The sequence below is a fragment of the Nanorana parkeri genome, unplaced genomic scaffold, assembly GCF_000935625.1.
Source record: "Nanorana parkeri isolate BGI_ZX_2015 unplaced genomic scaffold, ASM93562v1 scaffold123, whole genome shotgun sequence".
In the NCBI taxonomy this organism is placed as follows: domain Eukaryota; kingdom Metazoa; phylum Chordata; class Amphibia; order Anura; family Dicroglossidae; genus Nanorana; species Nanorana parkeri.
The window spans coordinates 1714333-1715186 of record NW_017306391.1 but is presented as its reverse complement, the minus strand read 5'-3'; the positions used below and the strand labels follow the sequence as shown (position 1 = coordinate 1715186).

General features: G+C 37.9%; 1 protein-coding gene across 1 annotated transcript in view; it reads left to right on the top strand.

Moving 5' to 3' along the window:
* The window catches only part of PDSS2 (prenyl (decaprenyl) diphosphate synthase, subunit 2), a 141740-nt gene that overhangs the window by 119629 nt on the left and 21257 nt on the right, over nucleotides 1–854 (top strand). Inside the window, exon 5 of the mRNA XM_018553522.1 lies at nucleotides 527–601. Within this exon, the coding sequence (XP_018409024.1) occupies nucleotides 527–601 (75 nt within the window). The remainder of the gene's footprint in view (nucleotides 1–526; nucleotides 602–854) is intronic.

Here is an 854-nt window from a genome sequence, read left to right as displayed (position 1 = left end):
GGGGGGGCTGTTCTGATATACTGCAAGTTCATGGCCTTATAGTAGAAGGTAGAAAGCCACTGACGTAAGCCTTACGTCGGTGGCAGCGAAAGGGTTAAAGTGACACTAAACTCAGGAGTTAAATCTTAAAAATGCATTCAATTACCTTAACTATTAACAAAAATATATCTTATTTGTGTAACATTTAGCTGTAGATCCTCAACTCATCTCTGCATTGGTGCTGACACTGTCCTTCCTTCTGGAGGATGGCTACTTTTGTTCCCCATGGTCCCTGTGTGTGTTGTAAAGTAGTCACCGCTCTTAGCTCACTCCTGTGATGGACTACAATCTCATGTTTAGATCACAAATTTGTATTAAAATTATAGTCCATCATGTAAGAGAGCTTGGAGCAGGAGTCTGTTTTGCATACAATCCTGCTTTAACTTAATTTTTTCCTCTCTATTTCAGGTATAACCATAAAAATACAGTATAATTGGGAAAAAAAGGTTGGTCTTCAGTGTTTTAATTGTATAACTTGTGTTTTCAGGTTGTGGAGCTTGTATCCAGTGCCATAGGAGATATGGTACAAGGAATATATTATGAAAACTCATATTTGCAAGAGGTAGGCAATTTTTAAATACTCTTCAACCTCAGTGTGATTATACAATGAAATGTGCTACCATTCGTGCTTTTAAATGTAACATACTCTTAAGTGTTTTACTTAAATGTTAATACCACATTACAAAAACATGCATACATACAAGCTTTTTCTTATCTACAGTATGTGTACATTGCCTTGGGTGGAAGATGAGACGTAGAGATACTGAGTCATATTGGAAAGGGGGGGGGGGGGGGGTGTTGTAGGTTTACAGGGG